Genomic DNA, 23719 nt, shown 5'->3' with positions numbered 1-23719 from the left:
TTGTGATGGATAAGTTTTTTTGATGTGCTGTTGCAATTGGTTTGCCAGTATTTTATTGAAGATTTTTACATTTATGTTCATCATGGATATTGGCTTGAAGTTTTCTTTTCTTGTTGAGTCTCTGCCAGGTTTTGGTATCAGGATGATGTTGGTCTCATAACATGATTTGGGAAGGATTCCCTCTTTTTGGATTGTTTGGAATAGTTTCAGAAGGAGTGATACCAGCTCCTCTTTGTATGTCTGGTAGAATTCAGCTGTGAACCCATCTGGACCTGGGCTTTTTTTGGTTGGTAGGCTGTTAATTGCTGCCTCAACTTCAGCCCTTGTTACTGGTCTATTCAGGGTTTTGACTTCTTCCTGTTTAGGCTTGGGAGGGTGTAAGTGTACAGGAATTTATCAATTTCTTCTAGGTTTACTGGTTTATGTGTATAGAGTTGTTTGTAGTAATCTCTGATGGTAGTTTGTATTTCTATGGAATCGGTGGTGATATCCTATCATTTTTCTTTTTTATTAATCTAGCTAGCAGTCTGTCTATTTTGTTGGTCTTTTCAAAAAACAGCTCCTGGATTTATTGATTTTTTGAAGGGTTTTTTGTGTCTCTCCTTCACTTCTGCTCTGATCTTAGTTATTTCTTGTCTTCTGCTAGCTTTTGAGTTTTTTTGATCTTGCACCTCTAGCTCTTTCAATTTTGATGATAGGGTGTCAGTTTTAGATCTTTCCTTGATTCTCATGTGGGCATTTATTGCTATAAACTTTCCTCTAGATGCTGCTTTAAATGTGTCCCAGAGATTCTGGTATGTTGTGTCTTCGTTCTCATTGGTTTCAAAGAACATCTTTATTTCTGTCTTCATTTCATCATTTATCCAGTCAACATTCAAGAGCCATTTGTTCAGTTTCCATGAAGTTGTGTGGTTCTGAGTTAGTTTCTTAATCCTGAGTTCTAGTTTGATTGCACTGTGGTCTGAGAGACTGTTATCATTTCCGTTCTTTTGCATTTGCTAAGGAGTGATTTACTTCCATTTATGTGGTCAATTTTAGAGTAGGTGTAATTTGGTGCTGAGAAGAATGTATATTCTGTGAATTTGTGGTGGAGAATTCTGTATATGTCTATTAGGTTTGCTTGGTCCAGATCTGAGTTCAAGTCCTGGATATCCTTGTTAATTTTCTGTCTCATTGATCTGTCTAATATTGACAATGGAGTGTTAAAGTCTCTCACTATTATTGTGTGGGAGTCTAAGTCTCTTTGTAGGTTAAGAACTTGCTTTATATATCTGGATGCTCCTGTATTGGGTGTGTATATATTTAGGAATGTTAGCTCTTCTTGTTGCATTGATCCTTTTACCATTATGTAGTGCCCTTCTTTGTCTTTCTTTATCTTTTTTGGTTTAAAATCTATTTTATCAGAGACTAGGATTGCAACTCCTGCCTTTTTTTGCTCTCCATTTGTTTGGTAAATCTTCCTCCATCTCTTTATTTTGAGCCTATGTGTGTCCCTGCATGTGAGATGAGTCTCCTGGATACAGCACACTGATGGGTTTTGACTTTTTATCCAATTTGCCAGTCTGTGTCTTTTTATTGGTGCATTTAGCCCGTTTACATTTAAGGTTAATATTGTTATATGTGGATTTGATCCTGCCATTTTGATGGTAGCTGGCTGTTTTGCCCATTAGTTGATGCAGTTTCTTCATTGTGTCGATGCTCTTTACCATTTGGTACATTTTTAGAGTGGCTCATACTGGTTGTTCCTTTCTATGTTTAGTGCTTCTTTCAGGAGCTCTTGTAAGGCAGGTCTGATGGTGACAAAATCTCTGAGCAATTTCTTGTTTATAAAGGATTTTATTTCTCCTTTGCTTATGAAGCTTAGTTTGACTGGATATGAAATTCTAGGTTGAAAGTTATTTTCTTTAAGGATGTTGAATATTGGCCCCCACTCTCTTCTGGCTTGTAGGGTTTCTGCTGAGAGATCTGCTGTGAGTCTGATGGGCTTCCCTTTGTGGATAACCCGACCTTTTTCTTTGGCTGCCCTTAGCATTTTTTCCTTCATTTCAACCCTGGTGAATCTGACGATTTTATGCCTTGGGGTTGCTCTTCTTGAGGAATATCTTTGTGGTGGTCTCTGTATTTCCCGGACTTGAACAGTGGCCTGGCTTGTTAGGTTGGGGAAGTTTTCCTTGGTAATATCCTGAAGAGTGTTTTCCAGTTTCGATTCATTCTCTCCATCACATTCAAGTACACATATCAAACATAGATTTGGTCTTTTCACATAATCCCATATTTCTCGGAGGCTTTGTTCATTTCTTTTGACTCTTTTTTTCTCTAATCTTGCCTTCTCATTTTATTTCATTGAGTTGATCTTCAGTCTCTGATATCCTTTCTTCTGCTTGGTCGATTTGGCTATTGAAACTTATGTATGCTTCGCAAAGTTCTCCTGTTGTGTTTTTCAGCTCCATCAGGTCGTTTATATTCTTCTCTAAGTTGTTTATTTTCGTTAGCATTTCGTCAAACCTTTTTTCAAGGTTGTAGTTTCTTTACATTGGATTAGAACATGTTCTTTCAGCTCAGAGAAGTTTCTTATTACCCACCTTCTGAAGCCTGTTTCTGTCAATTCATTAGACTCATTCTCCATCCAGCTTTGTTCCCTTGCAGGTAAGGAGTTGTGATCCCTTGGAAGAGGAGAGGCATTCTGGTTTTGGGTGTTTTCATCTTTTTTGTGCTGGTTTCTTCCCCTCTTTGTGGATTTATCTACCTGTGGTCTTTGTAGTTGGTGACTTCTGGATGGGGTCTCTGAGTGGACATCCTCTTTATTGATTATGAAGTTATTTCTTTCTGTTTTTTAGTTTTCCTTCTAACAGTCGGGCCCCTCAACTGTAGGACTACTGGAGGTCTACTCCAAACCCTGCTTGCCTGGGGATCACCTGTAGCAGCTGCAGAACAGTAAGGGTTCTGTTACCTTAGTCGCAGAAGGATACCTGCCAGATGTCAATCTGAGCTCTCCTTTATGAGGTGTCTCTTTGGATATTGAGGGGTCAGGAAGCTGCTTGAGGAGACAATCTGTCCCTTATAGGAGCTCAAATGCTCAGCTGTGAGCTCCGTTGTTTGAATCAGAGCTGCCTGGGAGGTACGTTTAAGTCTGCTGCAATGGAACTTATAACTGCCTTTTTTCCCAGGTGCTCTGTCCTGGGAAGTTGAGGCTTTATTTATATGTTCCTGACATGCTGCTGCCTTTTTTCAGAGATGCCCTGCCCAGCTAGGAGTTAGCCTAGTAACACTCTGCCAGCAGAGGCATTGCTGAGCTGCCGTGGGCTCTACCAAGCTGCTCTGTGAACTTTATTGTGGTTTAGTTTATAGAGATGTAGTTAGAACTGCCTCGGTAATGGTGGTCTGCCTCAATAATGGCAGACTGCCTCTGTAATGATGGACTGCCTTGGTAATGGCAGATGTCCTTCCCCCCACAGAGCTTGACCATCCTGGGTCCAGCTATACTTGCTATGAAACTCTCAATCCAGAGCGTTTCAGATTGCTGGTCTTTGTGGGGGGTGGGACCTGCTGAGTCTGATCACCTGGCTTTCTATTTGAGCCCCCTTTTTTTCAGTTGAATGGGTGGCTCTGTCTCCCAAGTGTTCCAGGCACCAGTTGAAACGGCTGCCCAGATTTGTGTGAGTTTTTGTGCAGAGACCCACTGCGCTGGCTGAAATAGCTGTGCTGGAAACTTGTGGCACTTTTCAGCCCAGGAATCTCCTGGTCTGTGGGCAGTAACAACTCGTTTGAAAATGTGGTGATCACTCACCCTCTGCGTTCTCATCTGCATTCTCATTGGGAACTGCACTCCAGAGCTGTTCCTATTCTGCCGCCATCTTGGATCCAAACTCATACATGAAATTATTATTCACAATAGCCAAAAAGTGGAAACAACCCAAATGCCCATCTACTGATGAATGAATAAATAAAATGTGCTACATTCTACAATGGAGTATTATTTGACCATAAAAAGGAATGAAGTATTAATACATGCTACAACATGGATGAACCTTGAAAACATTATGTTCAGTGAAAGCAACCAAGCACAAAAGACCACATAGTATGTAATTCCATTTATAGGAAATGTCTAGAAGAGGCAAATCTGTAAAGACAGATCAGATTCTTAGTTGCAAGGAACTAGAGAGGGGAATTGTGAGTGACTGCTAATGGGTACTGTGTCTCTTTGATGGGATGGAAATTTTCTGGATTAAGTTGTGGTGATGATTGTACATTTTCAACTGAGTTTCAACCAGAGAGGGCCAAACATGCACCCCCAACCAATCACATGAGTTGTCCCACTTCTTGTTACCTTGCCTACAGCTTCCCAATGCCAACAGCCTCCAATCAAGCCACATTTGAAGCCTTCCCTTTTCTCACCTATAAATCTTTGCCATTCCTCTGCCTGCCTTTGAGTCTCTGCAAAACACAAGTGGCAGTGATGGTAGCTGACTCCCTCGGTATAGCAAGGTCTAAATGAATAGCCTTTGCTTTTCTCATCTGGTTGATCTTTATTTCCACAATACAGATAATATTTTATACATATTTTTATACTCTGCATTCCATATTCCTTCTCAAAAGAATTCTGCATAATCAAATTGCAGTAGGATATTGATTGGGTAAGCCTCACCCAAGAGTTAACCAAAGTTGTGGCTGAAAAGGAGGTGGAGAAGGAGTTATCTGACCAGTTGAGGATCATCCCCTAAACCCATCATTACCACAAGACTCTCCTAAAAAATACTTTTCTACCCCTTTTAATCAGTTATTTCCACTCCAGGCAATGACTTCTGACTCGGATCACTATAGATAGATTTGTTTTCTTTTCTATGTGTGGACTCATACAAATACGTATTTGTATTTGACTGCTTTCACTCAACAAAATATTTTTGTTTTTGAGACATGTTCATGTTTTATATATCCGTAGTTCATTCCTTGTTATTGCTGAATGGTATTTTATTGTATAAACAAACCCCAATTTGTTTATTCGTTCTCCTGTTGATGGACATTCAAGTTGCTCCCAGTTTGCAACTAGTGTGAATAAGCTTGCTATGAGCATTCTTATAAAACTCTTTTAGTCCATATATGTTTTCATTTATATTGGGTAGATACATCAGCATGAAATTCCTGGGTTATATGGTAAATGTATGTTTAATTTATAAGAAATTGCCAAACAGTTCCTCAGAATAGTTGCACCATTTTTTTTTTTTTTTTTTTTTTTTTGAGACGGAGTTTCGCTCTTGTTACCCAGGCTGGAGTGCAATGGCGTGATCTTGGCTCACCGCTACCTCCGCCTCCTGGGTTCAGGCAATTCTCCTGCCTCAGCCTCCCGAGTAGCTGGGATTACAAGCACGCGCCACTATGCCCAGCTAATTTTTTTGTATTTTTAGTAGAGACGGGGTTTCACCATGTTGACCAGGATGGTCTCGATCTCTTGACCTCGTGATTCACCCGCCTCGGCCTCCCAAAGTGCTGGGATTACAGGCGTGAGCCACCGCACCCGGCCCAGTTGCACCATTTTTTTATCCCACCAACAGTGTATTAGGGTTCCACTTGCTCCACATTCTAGCCAAACTTGCTGTTGTTAGTCTTTGAGTTTAGCATTTTAATGCATATAAAATGGTGTTCATTGTGCCATTAATTTGCATTTCCTGATGACTAATGATGATGAGTATCTTTTCCTTTGTTTTTTGGTTTGTCATACATCCTCTTTAATGACTTGTTTATTCAAATCTTTAGCTCATTTTTTGACTAGGCTGTTTGTCTTTTTATTATTGTTAGTTTTTCATCTGTTCCAAATACAAGTCAGATATAAAAATGTTTAATGTTAATGAAGTTCGGTGTATCAATTTTTTTTCTTTTATGATACGGCTTTTGGCATCATTTTCAAAGGTGCCTACCCCAAGAGCATGAAGATATTTTACTTCTATATGTTTTATGGTTCTGAGTTTTATATTCTCTAATTTATCCCGAATTAATTTTTGTGTGTGAAATGAGATAGAAGTCAACCTGTATAGATATCCAGTCTTTTAGCACCATTTGTTCAAGAGACTTTACTTTCTCCATTTAATTGACTTGGCACCTTGGACAAAAATCAGCTGATGTGTATGTGTGGGTCTGTTTTCTGGACTGTGTTCTGTTCCTCTGATCTGTTTGCCTATGCTTATGCCAGCCTACATTTGTCTTGAGTATTGCAACTTTATTTCTTGATATGAGGTAGTAAAGCACTAAGAACAAAAAATAATATTTTTAAGATTATTAAGTAGCATCTTGAGATTATTTTCCTATTCTAGAGCCTTTGCATGTCCTCATAAAATTTTATTTAATTTATAGTTTTGTGGGTGTATAGTAGATATATATATATATATATATATGTATATACCTACTATGAGCGAGATACTTTGATACAGACATACAATGCTTAATGATCACATCGTGAAAAATGGGGTATCCATCCCCTGAAGCATTTATTCTTTGTATTACAAACAATCCAATTATATGCTTTTAGTTATTTACAAATGTACAATTAAATTATTGTCCCTATAGTCACACTATTGTGCTATCAAATACTAGGTCTTATTCATTCTTTCTAACTGCTTTTTTTGTACCCATTAACTACCTTTGCTACTCTGCCCCACTACCCTTCCTAGCCTCTGGTAACCATCCTTCTACTTTCTATCTCCAGGAGCTCCATTGCTTTGATTTTTAGATCCCACAGATAAGTGAGAACATGTGATATTTGTCTTTTTGTGCCTGGCTTATTTCACTTAGTATAATGACTTTCAGTTCCATCCATGTTGTAAACAACAGGATCTCGGTCTTTTTAAATGTCTGAATAGTACTCTGTTGTGTATAAGTACCACATTTTCTTTATCCATTTATCTGTTGATGGACACTTAGGTTGCTTCCAAATCTTGGCTGTTATGAACAGTGCTGCAACAAACTTGAGAGTGCAGATGGTGCAGAGATCTCTTTGATATACTGATTTTTTTTTTTTTTTTTTTGACACAGAGTCTTACTCTGTCACCTAGACTGGAGTGCAATGGTGCAGTCTTGGCTTACTGCAACCTCCACCTCCCAGGTCTTGGGTTCAAGTGATTCTCCTGCCTCAGCCTCCCGAGTAGCTGGGATTACAGGCCTGCATCACCACACCTGTCTAATTTTTGTATTTTTAGTAGAGACAGCGTTTTACCATGTTGGCCAGTCTGGTTTCAAACTCCTGACCTCATATGATCTACCTACCTCAGCCTCCCAAAGTGCTGGGATTACAAGCGTGAGCCATTGCACCCAGCCGGATATACTGATTTCTTTTCTTCTGGGTATATAACCCAGTAGATGGATTGCTGGATTTTAAGGTAGCTCTATTTTTAGTTTTTTGAGGACCCTCCAAACTGCTCTCCATAGTGGTTGTACTAATTTACATTCCCACCAACAGTGTACAAGGGTTCCCTGTTCTCCATGTCCTCTTCAGCATTTGTTATTGTCTATCTTTCAGGTAAAAGCCATTTTAACTGGCGTGAGATAATATCTCATTGGAGTTTTGATTTGCATTTCTCTGATGAGTATGATGTTAGGCACATTTTCTTATATTTGTTTGCCATTTGTATGTCTTCTATGGAGAAATGTCTATTCAGATATTTTGCCAGTTTTTAAACTGGATTATTCTGTTTTTTTCCCATAGAGTTCTTTGAGTTCTTTATATATTCTGGTTACTAACCTCTTGTCAGATGGTTAGTTTTCAGATATTTTCTCCTATTCTTTAGGTTGTTCAATTTGTTGATTGTTTCCTTGCTGTACAGAAGCTTTTTAACTTGGTGTGATCTCATCTATCCATTTTTGCTTTGCCTATGCTTGTGGGGTATTACTCAAGAAACTTTTACCCAGACCAATGTTCTGGAGAGTTTCCTTGGTGTTTTATTATAGTAGTTTTATAGTTTGAAGTCTTAGACTTATATCTTGAATCCATTTTCATTTGATTTTCATACATGGCAAAAGATAGGGTACTAGTTTCATTCTTCTGCATATGGATATCAAGTTTTCCCAGCACCATTTATCGAAGAGACTGTCTTTTCCCCAGTGTTTATTCTTGGCACTTTTGTTGACAATGAGTTCAATGTAGGTGTGTGGATTTGTTTCTGGGTTCTCTATTCTGTTCCATTGGTCTTTGTGTCTGTTTTTATGCCAGTACCAGGCTTTTATGCCAGTTTTGGTTACTATAGCACTGTTGTGTAATTTAAAATCAAATAATATGAGTCCTCCATTTTGTTCTTGTTGCTCAGGAACGGCTTTGGCTGTTCTGGGTCTTTTGTGGTTTTATATAAATTTTAGGATTGTTTTTTCTGTTTCTGTGAAGAACACCATTGGTATTTTGATAGGGATTACATTGAATCTGTAGATTGCTTTGACTAATACGAACATTTTAACAATATTGAACAATCCATGAACATGGAATATCTTTCCAGTTTTTGGCATCCTCTTTAATTTCTTTCATCAGTGTTTTATAATTTTCATTGTAGAGATGTTTCATTTCTTTCATTAATTCCTAGGTATTTAATTTTATTTGTGGCTTTTGTAAATAAGATTACTTTTTTAAATTTCTTTTTCAGATTGTTCACCCTTGGCATATAGAAATACTACTGGTTTTCATATGTTGATTTTGTGTACTGCAACTTTACTGAATTTATCAGTTCTAAGAGTTTTCTGGTGGAATCTTTGGGTTTTTCCAACTATAAAATTATGTCATCTGTAAACAAGGATAATTTGACTTCCTCCTTTCCAATTTGGATGTCCTTTATTTCTTTTTCTTGTCCAGTTGCTCTAACGAGGACTTCCAGTACTATGTTGAATAATGGTGGTGAAAGTAAGCATCCTTGTTGTGTTCCAAATCTTGGAGGAAAAGCTTTCAGTTTTTACCCATTCAGTATAATATTAGCTGAGGGTGTGTCACATACAGCTTTTATTATGTTGAGGTATGTTCCTTCTATACCTAGTTTTTTGAGGGTTTTTCACTGTAAAGAATGTTGAATTTTATGAAGTGCTTTTTCAACATCAATTGAAATTATCATATGTTTTTTGTTCTTTATTCTGTTGATATGATATATCACATTGATTAATTTGCATATATTGAATCATTCATGCATCCCAGGGATAAATTCCACTTGATCATGATGAGTGACGTTTTTAATGTGTTGTTGAACTTGATTTGCTATTATTTTGTTGTTTTTTTCGGAAAGAGATTTCTGCATCAGTATTTATCAGAGATATTAGCCTGTCGTTTTCTTTTTTTAATATATTGCTTTGTCTGGTTTTAGTATTAGAGTAATACTGGCCTTGTAGAATGAGTTTGGAAGTATTCTGTCCTCCTCTATTTTTCAGAATAGTTTGAATAGGATTGGCATTAGTTCTTCTTTAAATGTCGATTAGAACTCAGCAATGAAACCATCAGGTCCTGGTTTTTTCATTGCTAAGTGGCTTTTTGTTACTTGTTAATGGTCTGTTCAGGTTTTGGTTATCTTCACGGTTCAGTTTTGGTAGGTCGAATATGTCTAGAAATTTCTTCACTTTCTCTAGATTTTCCAATTTATTGGCATGAAATTGCTCATAGTAACCACTAGTGATGCTTTCAATTTCTGTGGAATCAGTTGTAATGTTTCCTTTTTCATATCTGATTTTATTTATTTGGTTCTTCACTCTTTTTTTCTTCATTACTCGGGCTAAGGTTTTGTCAATTTTGTTTATCTTTCCAAAAAACCAACTTGTTGTTTCATTGATCTTTTGTATTTTCTTCATTTCATACTCATTTATTTCTGCTCTGATCTTTATTATTTCTTTTCTTAGAATTTTCGGTTTTGTTTGCCCTTTTCTGGTTCTTTAAGATGCATGATTAGGTTATTAATCAGACGTTTTTCTTCTTTTTTGAGGTAGGTGCTGATGGCTGTAAACGTCCCTCTTAGTACTGCTTGCACTGTATCCCATAGGTTTTGGTGTGTTGTGTTTCTGTTATTTGTTTTAAGAAACTTTTCAATTTCCTTCTTAATTTCTTCACTGACACTGACCCACTGGTCATTCAGGAGCATATCTAATTTCCGTATGTTTGTATCATTTCCAAAATTCTTCTCGTCGATTTCTAGTTTTATGCAAAGATCCTTGATATTGTGGTCAAGGATACTTGATACTTTAATTTTTTTGAATGTTTTAAGACTTATTTATGACCTAACATATGGTCTATCCTTGAGAATGATCCATGTGCTAAGAAGAATGTGTATTGTCTAGCCTTTGGATGAAATATTCTGTAAATATCTATTAAGTTCATTTGTTCTATTAGGTCATTTTTAGTGCAGATTAAGTCCAGTGTCTTTGTTGAGTTTCTGTCTGGGAGATCTGTTCAGTGCGGAAAGTGGGATGTTGAACTTTCCAACTATTATTGTATTGAGATCTGTCTCTCTGTATCTCTCTCTTTGAGACAAGGTGTTGCTCTGTCATCCAGGCTGGAGCACAGTGGTGTGATCTCAGCCCACTGCAAGCCTTGACCTTAGAGGCTCAAGTGATCCTCCTACCTCAGCCCTCTGATTAGCTTGAACTATAGGCATGTACCACCATGCCTGGCTAATTTTTGTATTTTTTTGTATAGATGATTTTCCCATATTTCTCAAACTCCTGGGCTCCAGAAACCCACGCAACTGGACCTCCCAAAGTGCTAGGATTACAGGCATGAGAAACTGCACCTGGCCCGAGGTCTATCTCTTTAGCTATAATAACACTTGCTTCACATATTTGGGTGTTCCAGTGTTGGATGCATGTATATTTATAATGATTGTATTATTTTACTGGATTGACCCCTTTCTCATCACGTAGTGGCGATCTCTGTCTCTTCTTATAGTTTTCATCTTAAAATCTATTTTTTCTATAGCTACTTCTGCTCTCTTTTGGTTTCCATTGGCATAGAATATCTTTTTACATTCCTTTATTCTCACTTTGTGTATCTTTATAGGTGAAGTGTGTTTCTTGTAGGCAGCAGATCATTGGGTCTTGTTTTTTCATCCATTTAGCCACTTTACATCTTTTTATTGGAGAGTTTCGTTTATTTACATTCAATTTTATTATTGATAAGTAGGGACTTACTCCTGCCATTTTGTCATTTGTTTTCTCATTGTTTTACAGTCTTCTTTTACTTCTTCCCTTCCTTCCTTGCCTTCCCTTTAGTGAAGGTTATTTTCTCTTGTGGGTATGATTTAATTTCTTGCTTTTTATTTTTTGTGTATCCATTGTGTGTTTTTCAATTTGAGGTTACCATGAGGCTTGCAAATACTATTAATGTCTTATAACCCATTATTTATTTTGTTTTATTTTTATTCATTTATATTTTTGAGATAGTGTTTCACTCTTATTACCCAGGCTGGAGTTCAGTGGCATGATCTTAGCTCATTACAACCTCCGCCTCCTGGGTTCAAGCAATTCTCCTGCCTCAGCCTCCTGAGTAGCTAAGATTACAGGCATGCGCCACCACACCCAGCTAATTTTGCATTTTTAGTAGAGATGAAGTTTCTCCATGTTGGTCAGGCTGGTCTCGGACTTCTGTTCTCAGGTGGTCCGCCTGGCTCAGCCTCCCAAAGTGTTGGGATTGCAGGCATGAGCCACCACGTCTGGCATAACCCATTATTTTAAAATGATGACAACTTAACACTGATTGCATAAACAAACATGCAAAAAGAAAACTAATAAAAACTGTATACTTTAACTTCATCCTTCTACTTTTGAACTTTTTGTTGTTTTTCTTTATGTTTTATTGTACTGTCTATGTCTTAAAAAGTTATTACTTTTATTGGTTTATCATTTAGTCTTTTTACTTAAGATAAAAACACAGAATATTGTAACACTGTATAATTGTGGCATGTGGGAGTTTACATGCCACAGTTACAGTGTTACAATATTCTGTGTTTTCTGTATACTTACTACTACCAGTGAGTTTTGTATCTTCAGATGATCTCTTCTTGCCATTAATGTACTTTCATTTCAGATGGAAGAACTCCTTTTAGCATTTCCAGTCGGACAGGTCTGGTGTTGATGAAATCCCTCAGCTTTTGTTTGTCTGGGAAAGTTTATCCCTCATGCTTGAAGGATGATTTTGCTGGATATAGTGCTCTAGAGTAAAGTTTTTTTCTTTCAGCACTTTAAATATATCATTACCACTCTCTCTAGCCTGTAGGTTTTTCACTGAAAAGCCTGCTGCTAGATTTATTGGTGCTTCATTGTATGTTTTGTTGTTGTTTTCTTTTCTCTTGCTGCTTTTAGGGTCCTTTCTTTATCCTTGACTTTTGGGAGTTTGGTTATTAAATGCCTTGAGGTTATCTTCCTTTGGTTAAATCTGCTTGGTGTTCTATAACCTTGTACTTAAATATTCATATCTTTCTCTATGTTTGGAAAGTTTTCTGCAATTATTCCTTTGAATGAATTTTTTATCCTTGTCTGTTTCTCTATATCCTCTTTAAGGCCAATAACTCTTAGATTTTCACTTTTGAGGCTATTTGCTAGATCTTACAGGTGTGCTTTGTTCTTTTTTGTTCTTTTATCTTTTGTCTCCTCTGAGTATTTTCAAATAGCCTGTCTTCAAGCTCACTAATTCTTTCTTCTGTCTGATCAATTCTGTTATTAAGAGACTCTGCTGCATTCTTTAGTATTCCATTGCATTTTCCAACTGTAGAATTTCTGCTTGATTGTTTGTAATTATTTCAATCTCTTTCCTAAATTTATCTGATAGAATGCTGAATTCCTTCTCTGTGTTATCTTGAATTTCCTTGCATTTCTTCAACACAGCTCTTTTAAATTATCTGTCTGAAAGGTCACATATCTCTGTTTCTCCAAGATTGGTCCCTGGTACCTTATTTAGTTCTTTTGGTGAGGCCATGTTTTCCTACAGGATCTTGATGCTTGTAGATATTTGTTGGTATTTGAGCATTGACAAACTAGGTATTTATTAGTCTTTGCAATCTGGGCTTGTTTGTGCCTGTCCTTCTTAAGAAGGCTTTCTAGGTAGTCAAAGGAACTTGGGCCCCAAGCCCAATAATGCTGTGGTTTTTGCAGAATCATAGAAGTACCACCTTGGTGGTCTTGGATAAGAAAAATCTGGAAGAATTCTCTAGATTACCAGGCAGAGTCTTGCTCTTTTCTCTGACTTTCTTCCGAACAAATGGAGTCTCTTTCTCTGTGTTGAGCCACCGGGAACTGGGGTATGTTGATGTAAGCACCGCTGTGGCCATTACTACTGGGACTGCTGGGTCAGACTTGAAGCCAGCACAGCACAAGGTCTTGCCCAAGGCCTGCTGTAACCACTACATGGCTGCCACCTGTGTTCACTCAAGGCCCAAGAGCTCTATAGTCAGCAGGTGATGAAGCCAGCCAGGTTTGTGTCCTCCCCTTCAGGGCAGCAAGTTCCCCCAGGTCTCAGGTGGGTTCAGAGATATCTGGAAGCCAAGGATTAGAGCAAAAAGCCTTAGAGATTTCTTAGCACTTTGGGAGACCAAGGTGGGTGGATCACCAAGGCCAGGAGTTTGATACCAATCTGGTCAATATAGCAAAACCTGTCCAGAGGACAGAGACCATGTTGTATGTTTTGTTCACCACTGTATCCATACTACTTAGCACTCAATAAGTATTTGTTTAAGTAAAATTAAATTTTAGCTGGGCATGGTGGCTCACGCCTGTAATCGCAGCACTTCTGGAGGCTGAAGTGGGAGGATCACTTAAGGCCAGAAGTTCCAGACCAGCCTGGACAAACATGGCGAAACCCCATCTTTACTAAAAATACAAAAATCAGCCAGGTGTGCCTGTACCTACCTGGAATCCCAGCTACCCAGGAGGCTGAGGTGGGAGAATTGCTTGAACCTAGGAGGCAGAGGTTGCAGTAAGCTGAGAGCATACCACTGCACTCCCTGGGTGACAGCAGACTCTTTCAAAAAACAAAAGCAAAAAGCCTTAGAGATTTGCCTGATGTTCTATTCTGCAGCTATGCTGGCAGTCCAACCACAATACAAAGTCCTTCCCGCTCTTCCCTCCATTTTCCACAGGCAGAGAAGCCTCTTCCTGTGGCCACCACCACACGTCATTCTTATATACACAGAGGTTAGTATAATAATGCAGCAAGGAATTCCCAGGCAAATCGGTTATTTTTTGTCTTGTATTTCTTCCGTAGGTTTGCTAAAACAAACAATACTCCAGGGTGATCCAAATCTGTATCAGTGAAACATTCTGATGAAGTACTTTCTTTTTAAGATGAGGTCTCTCTGTGTTGCCCAGGATGGCCTCTAACTCCTGGAGTAGCTAGGACTTCAGGCTAATGAAACAGTTTGATAAAATCATAATCTGCTAGGAACTTTCTTCTGTTTAGTCCTTAAAATCTGAAGATGTATAGGACAGATAGACTTTTTGATGTAGCTCTCTAGAGGTAGTTATTTTCTTTAAAACAGCTAGGATCATTCTCTTACTTATCAGACATATATGCTTTTCCAGTCTTATACAATCTCCCCTGTCCTCTGAGAACTGGTGATTGTCTCTGTCCTCTTACCTTCACCATCTTAGAAGGAAGAGCTGAGTTTACATGGGTGATACGGGACGGTGAACAGCATGGTTACTGAAGAGTTAGGTTTTAAGCCACCCCATTAAGCCTGAATTGACATAGAATAGTCACAGGAATGTAAGTCAGAGACATTAAGAAACCCTTTGCTGTAATCTTTCATACCAGTTATTGCCCAGGGTAGTACACGTAATAATATTTTTTATAACACTCTGATTATGTTTTCTGCCATTTTTTCATTGGGAATTTGAACATTGCAGGTTAACTCATAAAATTGTGGAAGGGCAAGATAAACATGTGAAACAATATATTTAATTTTTTAAGATAGCAAAACCTTCTGTACCTTCTTATAATGGCTTGTAGGAGATTTGGAGCAGAACTTCCACTTGCTAATGTTCAGTTAGGCCCAGGTTTGGTATTTGGAAGGGGCAGTTTATTAGAATAATGGTGCTCCTACTCAGGGAAGAAACAGCATCTGTAATACTCAGTGTGATCAGGAATGTGACCTTAATGAAATTTCAAGTAGAAGTAAATTTGACTTACTTTATCATGTGGACCAATTATAGCCAACTATTGTGAATATGAGATTAGGACCAGAAAACTCAGGGTCTACTTCTGATGGCAGTATCCCTAGAGGATCTGGTCTTTATACTCTATGCTTGGAATGAACCAGGAGAGATGTTTGGACCCAGCCAGATCGCTGGGTTCGTTGTAGATTCACACAGACTTAAATGACTTGGTCGTATCATCCACAGAAATAAGGATGAACTATGGCCAATTCATTTCATTCTACTTCTTTAAGTTCTATCAGGTAAGGCCCAGATTGACATTTACAGACTTAACTCACTCTATTTGCTTTTTTTTTTTTTTTTTTTAGGCTACCACTGAGGTGGAAATTAAGAAGAAAGGCCCTGGATCTCTTTTAGTTTCCATGGATCAACTAGCCTCCTATGGGCGGAAGGACAGAATCAACAGTATAATGACTGTTACGAATACACTAGTAGAAGGTGTGTGCCCTGTCATATCAGTCCAACCTGCTGAGATATAAATATGTAATGTGCATGGTAAATATAGTCCCTGTCTCTTGGTCTGAGTTTTGTAAAAACTGCCTCTGAGCTTTAGGAATAGAGTCTGTTCCTATATAGAAACTAGAATCACAAATTTTCTTCCTAAATTTACATGCAGATAATCAAATATATGGGCTTCAGATATGCTTGTACACAGGCAACAAGATTGTACACAAGTAGGTAAGAGATACGAAAGGAGCTGCACGAATGAGCGAGAGGATCTCAAGACCCTTGTCATCGTCATCATTAGGAGCCAGTGGGGTGCTGTAAGGCATAAAGGAATGTAGATTGAAGAACTGCAAAGCTATAAAATGATGGAATTTCCCTTATGGCCCCTAACCCAAAACATACCTTCCATTTTTCCTTTTTAACTACTTAAAGCCCTTTTGGTTTTCTCTTAAGGAAGATTGTACTGTGCATTTTGATTGCACCTAGTTCTGTCTCTCTTCAAACACCCCCACATAGCCATAAATATATTTGATGTGTGACTAGGTAAGTTGAAACCCTTCTTACTTTGAGCACTCTATGCCACAGGGAAAGAGCAACCACTGTTGAATCATAGCATGTCTGCAGTAATGTTGCTGTCAGTCGCTGAGTTCTCTGTATTTGGTGGATTCTTTATGACACAACCTGGTGTGCTGAGGAATACCTGAAGATTTTCCATTAGACCACAGTCACTCAAGCAAGAATCGGCTCCTCTCCAGTTGTGGTCTACAGTCCTGGATCCTCATGCTTTCTTTAGAAGGAAATTCAGTGACAGATTTTGTCTCCCAAGAGTCTGATAGATTCTACACATATCTTCTTCATTGGATTTATGTTGATTTAGCTGAGTTGTCCCATTGTAGATCTAGGCTATTCTTGAGGCCTCAAATTGCTGTTCTTCAGAGTACAGACGCCCAGAATAACCAAAGTCCCTGAGATAGGAAAACTCAAAGTTGTCCTGGTATCCTTGAGACAAGTTATTTTTTTAGTCAATTAAACCCAGTGCCCCTTCTATTCTGTGTGTGTGTGTGTGTGTGTGTTGGGGAGGGAGAATCCCTAGAAAAGAATTATCTAAGGGTGCTTACTTCCCCACATATGTGCAAAGAATGAGACTATAACTAGAGTAACCTTGAGAATATATCAAGTGAAAAAAATGAATTAGCTGCTTTCAGCTGCCTGAACAACTTCTATTTATTCCTGTTTTCTTTAACTTCCATTGAGGTTATTGTCTGATAGAACATCATCAAGCTTTGTAGCTTATACTTTGAGATTGTGGGCAAATAACTACAAGTCCTAAAATTCCAAGCTAAGAAATGATAGCCTAAGAACTTTGGCTAATTTTATTATTCACATAGAGACCAAGACAGGATTTCGCTGAGTATCCGTGCAGTTGAGAAAGAAAAAGAACCTTCAGTGGGTACATTTTATTATTGGCAGAGACATCAGAACAGCACAACTGTCAATACAGTGCAACAGTTATTTATTTATTACTGTAGTGGCTTAGTGCAGGTTCCAGCAAAAGTAGATGCTCAAACAACGTTTGTCAAGCAGATGTTGGCTGTGCTTGGGATGGTAGGAGTGCTGGTGCTGCAGGGCTCTTTCCGCAAGCCTTAGAGCTTTCATCCCTCGACTGAGTTGGATTGAAACCACTGGGGCATTTTAAAAGTCTCTTCTCCTTCTTCTCCCTGTTCTTTCCCTTTCTGTCCTGCTGTGCTCATTCTCCGCCCTCAACCCACCATCACACACATTAAAAAAAAAAAAAAAAGATGTAAGGGCAGCTCAGGAGACAGAGACAGATGTAGTTGTGTTCCTAGTAGGAAGATACTATTCCAGTTCTTTGTCCTGTTTCACAAGCGCTGATGTTCACATAGTTGTATCTGTCCTGCCATATCCTGCTCAGGCATTCCTCTTGTCCTTGCACCTTTTATTTGACTCTTTTGTTAAAGCTGATGGGACCAACCTGCGATAAGCAAAGAGCAATGAATGGCTGACCAGAATAATATAAGAAGGAATGAAACATCCATGCCTGTTTAACCATTGGGCCCTATATTTAATGCTTGCTACAACATTAAAAGCCAGCATTGAACAAATTGCAGTTTTTGCTCTCAGACTTTCAGTTAGGAAACTCTGACATTATTTTAATCTGAAGATTAAAATAATTATTATTTAAAACCCAAGAGGCAGGCTCCTACTTAGCTAATAGTTTAGAATCCACAGTGGAGAATTCCAGAATTGTCAGTAATGAGAAAACCCTGCCTGCTCTGCCCCTCCCCATCCTGTTGCAAACATGCTCACCAGGATCTAGTACATTTAGTAGAGTTCACCACTAGCAGAGCTATAAGCTTTGGGGATATTTCAGAGGACTGTGTATGGGGTGTAGGCAGAGTAGTGAAGTCTCACTGTTCAAAGCAGTAAAGCTGTGTAAGAAGGGGAGATCGTGGTACAGTAAGAAAGAAGAAGTAGTGATGTACTTGATGTTACTGATTTTCAATATCAAGGAAGTACTTGACATTATTGATTCTCAGTAGCATCAGTAAAACAATTTCAAAAGCTCCCCTAGAGGTAACAGGCCATAGCTGTTGCTGCCACTATTTATGTATTCTTTTATTTAGCTGACAAGCATCAAGTGTCAGTATAGTTACTTAGCTGATGTCAGCCTTTCCTGTGTGGCAGTAAGCTTGGTGAGCGCAGGGGCTCTTCATCAGTGTATACTCAGTGCCTGGCACATTGCAGGTACTTAAAAGTTGTTGAATTCAGTTGAGAAAAGCTCCTGCCTTCCGAAACCTCATGGTCTACCAAAGCCACGGTCTTGATGGAATTGTGAGGTCCTCTCTAAAAACAATTCCCAGTACCCCTGAGGTTAAGACCTAGAGTAACCACTCTGAGAATATCCAAAAGCAAAGTAAGAGAAACCACACAAACCTTTGGACATCTCACCCCTAAATGTTAACCCTTTCCCCCAAACCAAATACTTAGCCATTCCAGGCATGTAGAACCAGTAACAATTTGCAAAGTCATAAGTCTCTTGACAACCCGTCTCATTCCCCGAATGATCTTTTCCAGCTCCTGAAGCTCCACATTGGCTTACTTTTTGTGGGAGTGAAAGATTGTCCTGAAGATCTTCCCTTCTCAGTAAATATGGTTAAGAGATGCCTGGTATCCCTAGAGGAATTTTCTTGGTGCCCTGTAGGGCAAGAAAACCTCTCTTTGCTGTGTGGCAAGACTCAAGACCTAGTTCATTGTAAAACATTACACTTATGTCAGCTGTCAAATGTGAACAGTCGCAGCTTCAACCTCCATGTGCCAATGAACAGCAGACGTTTGAAAAAAGGGGGAAATCAAAAAGGAACGGAACTAAATTTCCAAATATGTACTGTAAGAATTTAAGGAAATAAAGGAACCTTGTCATTTTCTTTTTTGGGGGAGAAAACTATATTTACCTTAGGAAGGGAGGGAGTTCTCTGAGGAAGAAGCCACAGCAGATTTTCCTCACAGACTTCCTTTCCCACGCAGCCTCCCACGTGGCGCTTACAGCGGTCCTTAAATCTGAAAACCAAGGCAACCATTTTCTTAGCAACCAGGGAGCCAATCAGAAGCTCAGCCAAAACCACCTTGTCTAAAATAAAGCATCGCCATCCAGCTGGTTGGAAAAGGGAACGTAGGCTAATTTAAGGTAGCCATCTTGGTTTTGGTGAAATGTTGGGGAATTTTTTTTCCCCCTAAATGATTTGATAGTGTCAGCAGAATTGGGCAGGGAAAGAGTAGCTGTTACAGCCAACCCTGTAGAATCAATACCTCACATTCTGACAGGTTTTCAAAGTTCACTTCCTAAAAAGCATCCTCTTAGCTCAAGGTCCTTGGAATTTTGTAATCCTGACAATTGTATTTCATGCTTAATTTGAGGAGAGCTTTGTTATGTAGGGCTTCATACCTAGATTGTTGTAACTGCCAGTTGAGTATCTGTCTTTGATGTCTGATAATTCTTTTGAATCTTTGCTTTGGAAATATCATTGAGATCATCTAGTCCAGTGATTTTTCAGTCTGTGTGTATCAGAGTCTTGGGACTCTAGAGAAGTGCCTCAGGAGAGGAAGAAGTCTATCCGAGTGGGCTCCTGCTTCATCTGGGGCAATTCCTGGTTTATTTTCTGTATTGGGGATCCTGTGAGATCTTGTTTGGAAAAAAACAGGTTCTGCTTCTAAAAGAGACAGAAAAGATAAGACAAAGGAGAGAAAGAAAAAGGAAATAAGATGATGACCCAGGGAGGGAAGGAGGAAGAAGTTATAGAAAGAAAGAGAGAGGCAAAGGATGAGAGCAGGAAAGGGCAAAGGGGCAAGAAAGAAGGAGACGGGAGGAGACAGAAAGAGGAAGGAAGGGGGAAAAAGGGGAGAGTAATGTGGTTTGTATTTCTAACTTGACTATGAGCTGTAAACTTGTTGAGGGTGGAGACAGTAACTTGTACTTCTTTGAGAACATAGCAGATGTGTTTTACATGTTGGCTTGGTTGATGATGCTAGTTCTGCTGATGAAGATAATAACAATAGCAAACACTTCCATGGCACTTTTTATCTGCCAGAGTATTCTAGGGCAGTTTACATATATTTTAGCTTATTTAATTCTCATGGCAAATCAAAGTAACTTGTTCAAGGTCTCACAGTTAGCAAGTGTCTGAACTAGTATTTGAACTCAAATATGTCTAGCTTGAGTTCATGCTTTCGATGGCGTCTCTGACAATAATTGAACAGTAGAGTGTATAATAGAGTACCTACCATTTATTGAGGACTTACCCTGTGCCAGGTACTGTGCTGATTGCTTTACAACAGCATCTCATTTAGTCTTTAATCAAACTCACATCAAAATGAGGTTACAGGACTCATTCAGTCCTGTAACCTGTAAATTCATGCCTTGTTTTATAGCTGAGGCAGCTCAGCAGAAGTCAGTTACCTTGCCTGGGAACACACAACTTGTAAGCATCAAGCCAGTTGAGGCCAGAGAATCAGACCTGAGAGGCCAAGCTCCTGACCTCTGTTCTCTACTCCCATAACTGATGGGTTGAGTTTCATTTATAAACTTAACCCATCACTTATTAACAGGGAGCCAACTTGTATGGATTTCCTACCTTAGAGAGAAGGAAAACACTTAGGAATATCAGTGCTTGATTCCATATTAATAATGGTGATAATGACTGTGAGGGTAAGTAGTGTGTCCTCCTGGTTTTCTCAGTGTAACTGAGGGGCCATCTTTGTTCTTAACTTACTATAGAACTGGAAGAGTCTCAGAGAAAGTGCCCACCATGCTGGTATAAATTTGCCAACACTTTCCTCATCTGGGAGTGCCACCCCTACTGGATAAAACTGAAAGAGATTGTGAACTTGATAGTTATGGACCCTTTTGTGGATTTAGCCATCACCATCTGCATCGTCCTGAATACACTGTTTATGGCAATGGAGCACCATCCTATGACGCCACAATTTGAACATGTCTTGGCTGTAGGAAATCTGGTAAGATGGAACACTGTCTCCTCATATTAGGATTGGAATGTGTTTTGCCTGTACATCTTTTTCTGGTACTGAAAGCTAGAGTTTCTTTGAAAAGAAAGTAATAGTTAATTGGAAGACAAACGCTTCCACACATGCCGGGGCACCAGCTGCTTTTCTGCTAACTGTTGTGGTCCCTTTCCTCTTTCTGCAGAACTTTGAAGACGTCATTTAGGAGCTATTGGCAGAAAACCAATGTTGGTGACAGAATGGGAGGCCTGGTACAGTGGGCTGGTTTCAGCAACCTGAGCCAAGGACTTCTAGATTTTTTCCTCATTCTGTTTCTCACACTGATTCCTGCATAGCTCCAGTACTTCAGTTCTCCTTTCACCTCAACCACAAAATAGGGGAGCTCTTGTAGTATACTACATAGAACTGTGGATTTGCCTGCTCTGTCAGGCCTTAATTACCTAAATAGGGACTATTTATGGGGAAATTTTCCCTCAAGGCTGGTTTCCCCCTCCAGTCCAACTTCTGGGCCATTATCCAGTTTCTGCCATTAGTTGATCTTTGCCAAATTTATTTTAATGTTAGCTTAAGTTCTGTATTGATTATATAAAGATAAGTATGTCATTTTTAAATGATAGATTACAAAGTGTGTATTCTGAAATCAAGTAGTTATGATTTCAGGATTATGTGTTTTCTTTACTACAAAAATCAGGAGTTGATTGCATTTTGATAGATAGTAAAGAAGTAGTTAGAAAGAATCCCCTAGGTCACCTGGGCCCCCTAATTCATTAGGTGTTGTACCACAGGCATGCCCAAATCTAGCTGTTACTGTTTATTAATAATTTGAGCATGATTTCTGCCCAGTGTTTCTTGTGTGTACTCTCTCTCTCTCTCTCTCACACACACACACACACACACACGCCCCTCCCTACACAGTTTTGACCTGAAGTCCTATTGCTAAACTATTAGAGCATTGTGATATTATTTTCATTTCTCATTCTGAAAACACATGACAAAGATATCCTTTGTAGCCCACTGTGTTTCCTGGTATACGTCCAAGATGATTCTGTGGTCTTTCTATTCTCCATGTCTAGGGTTAGTGACATGCTCCCGGCTCTCTGCTATGATCTAAACCCTTGTGTGCAGTCCAGTGGAATGCCTGTAGTCTTGAAATGGGACACTCCCACAGGCTGTCCAAGAAATCTACTAACTGGCCCTGAAAGGTGCCTATGGGTGGGCACATGCTGTGACTGGCCAACATAGTACCTTGGTCATCAAGCAGAATTTTAAGCCTGTCCACAATATCATATGGATATAAGCTTTGTTTTAGTAGCCAAGAGTTAAGTAACGAGAAATATGTCTTGATAATTTTTTTTGTTGCTGTTGGCGGTTCTGTTTTCCCTGTAGAATTTTATTTTTCTCAAAATCTTTACTTTTCCTTGCTTTTTACAGAACCAGTCTTTGATTTTCAAGGGACTTTGAGAGACTTTTCCACTTACCCCCCTAGAACTCCAGTCATACCAGGCTAGCAAATGATGTTATTTTTCCTTTCATGAAAATTTAGAGATTTAGGATGACACCTAAATTAGAATAGTGAGTATTCAGAAGACTTTTTTCAGAACCATCAGTAAAGAAAGAGGAAAGAAGAGAAGGTCGGCAGCTAATATTCAGGGACTCCATGAGAGGAGCCAACCCGGAAGTAAGTTCTAAAATAAGAAAGCTCTTAGGTGGCAAGAGTTTTCAAAGGGCAAGTAAATGTACCGTTAGCAGTGGGAGGGGGAGTAATATATGGTCCAGCATACTTTGTTCTAGATGTTAGGGTAAAAGGAAAGAAATCAAGAATGGTGCCTAGGTGTGGGGGTTTAATGACTGAGGGGAAAATGGAATGACTGCAAAGGAACTGGCTTGATGTGTAAAATCAAGAGTTCTGTTTTGGGCATATTAAGTGTCTGTTCACTGACTGGAGATGCCAAATAAGGAAGTTGGGTATGTGCTGGACCTCATGAGTGTTTTCTGGAAAATACCAGGAACTCAAATATATGCCTTGCTGCCAATCAACTTGAGCACTGAGTTTGGCAGAAAGAACACAGAATTAGAAGTCAGAAGATTTGGGTTTTGGTTCCTATTGGATATTGTATAACTTTAAATAAGTCATTGATTTCTGTCCAGAACTGTTTCGTATCTGTAAAGTTAGGATAATACCATGTCATCAGTGGTTGGAAAGATAAAATGAGAACTATACAGAAGTCTTTGGAATAGTTAAAAGTACCTTATAAATCTTAGGAACTGTGTTAGTATAATTCAATAGGAGAATTTTCAGAGATTTGAAGATTTGGGTAGAGCCTTTGACTGAACACGAGAATTAGAGGATGAAAAAAATGAGACTGACTTGGGAAATAAAGTAGGACCTTGTCTTATGGTTGGAATGTGAGGCTTTTCCTATAGCCCTGATTGTGAGTTGTCTTTGTCTATAGACATGCAGAAATATGTTTTTAAAGAAAGATGAGAACAGTCTTATGCAAATATAAGATCCCTGCCTCTTCTGCCCTCCCCCAAAGAGAAAGTAATAATAGAAAGAACCTGAGAGATAATTCAATCCAATCCC

The 23719-nt window shown here is 38.9% G+C and overlaps 1 protein-coding gene across 7 annotated transcripts in view; it reads left to right on the top strand.

Moving 5' to 3' along the window:
- The window catches only part of SCN8A (sodium voltage-gated channel alpha subunit 8), a 200409-nt gene that overhangs the window by 125406 nt on the left and 51284 nt on the right, over positions 1-23719 (top strand). For all 7 annotated transcript variants that reach the window (XM_054238528.2, XM_054238524.2, XM_054238527.2 and 4 more), the window contains 2 exons: positions 15459-15588; positions 20891-21129. In XM_054238528.2, the coding sequence (XP_054094503.1) occupies positions 15459-15588; positions 20891-21129 (369 nt within the window). The remainder of the gene's footprint in view (positions 1-15458; positions 15589-20890; positions 21130-23719) is intronic.

The sequence above is a fragment of the Callithrix jacchus genome, chromosome 9, assembly GCF_049354715.1.
Source record: "Callithrix jacchus isolate 240 chromosome 9, calJac240_pri, whole genome shotgun sequence".
Classification (NCBI taxonomy): domain Eukaryota; kingdom Metazoa; phylum Chordata; class Mammalia; order Primates; family Cebidae; genus Callithrix; species Callithrix jacchus.
This window is presented reverse-complemented; position numbering and strand designations above follow the sequence as displayed.